Raw genomic sequence first — 504 nt, 5'->3', positions numbered from 1 at the left:
ACAGGAGTGACACTCCACGGGGTCAGCTGGGAGGTGACCCCCCCCAGTGACCCCTCCATCCCCCCCAAACCCCCACAGGCAGAGTCCAGCACAAAGGAGCCAAGTGTTGGACACTGGGTCAGGTTTTGGGTCCTGCCTGCAGCAGGCAGGGACAATCAGAGGAGATGGGGAGGGACAGCAGACCGTTCCTGGGAAGAGATAAGGTGGGATACACAACTCCTGTGCTACCTGGATCAGGTTTGCTGCTGGAGTTCGTCTCTTCTCAAAGTGCTTCTGCCGATGCTGCTCCTGCACCTTGAGGGCGAAACCGGAGCCCAAAATCCCCTGGGGGTGGGAGAGGATGGAGGGGATGTGGGTGCCAGCAGAGACAAAGGTGGGTTTTCCCCTCTTCCCCCCAAAGAGGGGGAAGGAGGCAGGAGGCACAGGAACCCTCTCCCATCCCTACTCACAGCAGGCAGAGCGAAGAAGGAGATGCCAAGCAGGGCAAAACCAGCCGCCCACATC

At 60.1% G+C, this 504-nt stretch overlaps 1 protein-coding gene across 1 annotated transcript in view; it reads right to left on the bottom strand.

The window, feature by feature from the left end:
- Positions 1–228: 228 nt before the first annotated feature.
- The window catches only part of LOC103810987 (potassium voltage-gated channel subfamily KQT member 4-like), a gene marked incomplete at both ends in the record, with an annotated part of 2,406 nt that continues 2,130 nt past the window's right edge, over positions 229–504 (bottom strand). Inside the window, 2 exon segments of the mRNA XM_009083958.1 lie at positions 229–324; positions 450–504. The exon segment at positions 450–504 is cut by the window's right edge and continues 44 nt beyond it. Of these exon segments, the coding sequence (XP_009082206.1) occupies positions 229–324; positions 450–504 (151 nt within the window).

Source organism: Acanthisitta chloris, unplaced genomic scaffold (genome assembly GCF_000695815.1).
Source record: "Acanthisitta chloris isolate BGI_N310 unplaced genomic scaffold, ASM69581v1 scaffold2660, whole genome shotgun sequence".
Taxonomy (NCBI): Eukaryota; Metazoa; Chordata; class Aves; order Passeriformes; family Acanthisittidae; genus Acanthisitta; species Acanthisitta chloris.
Note: the sequence above shows the minus strand (reverse complement) of the source record. Positions and strands in the feature narration are given on the sequence as shown.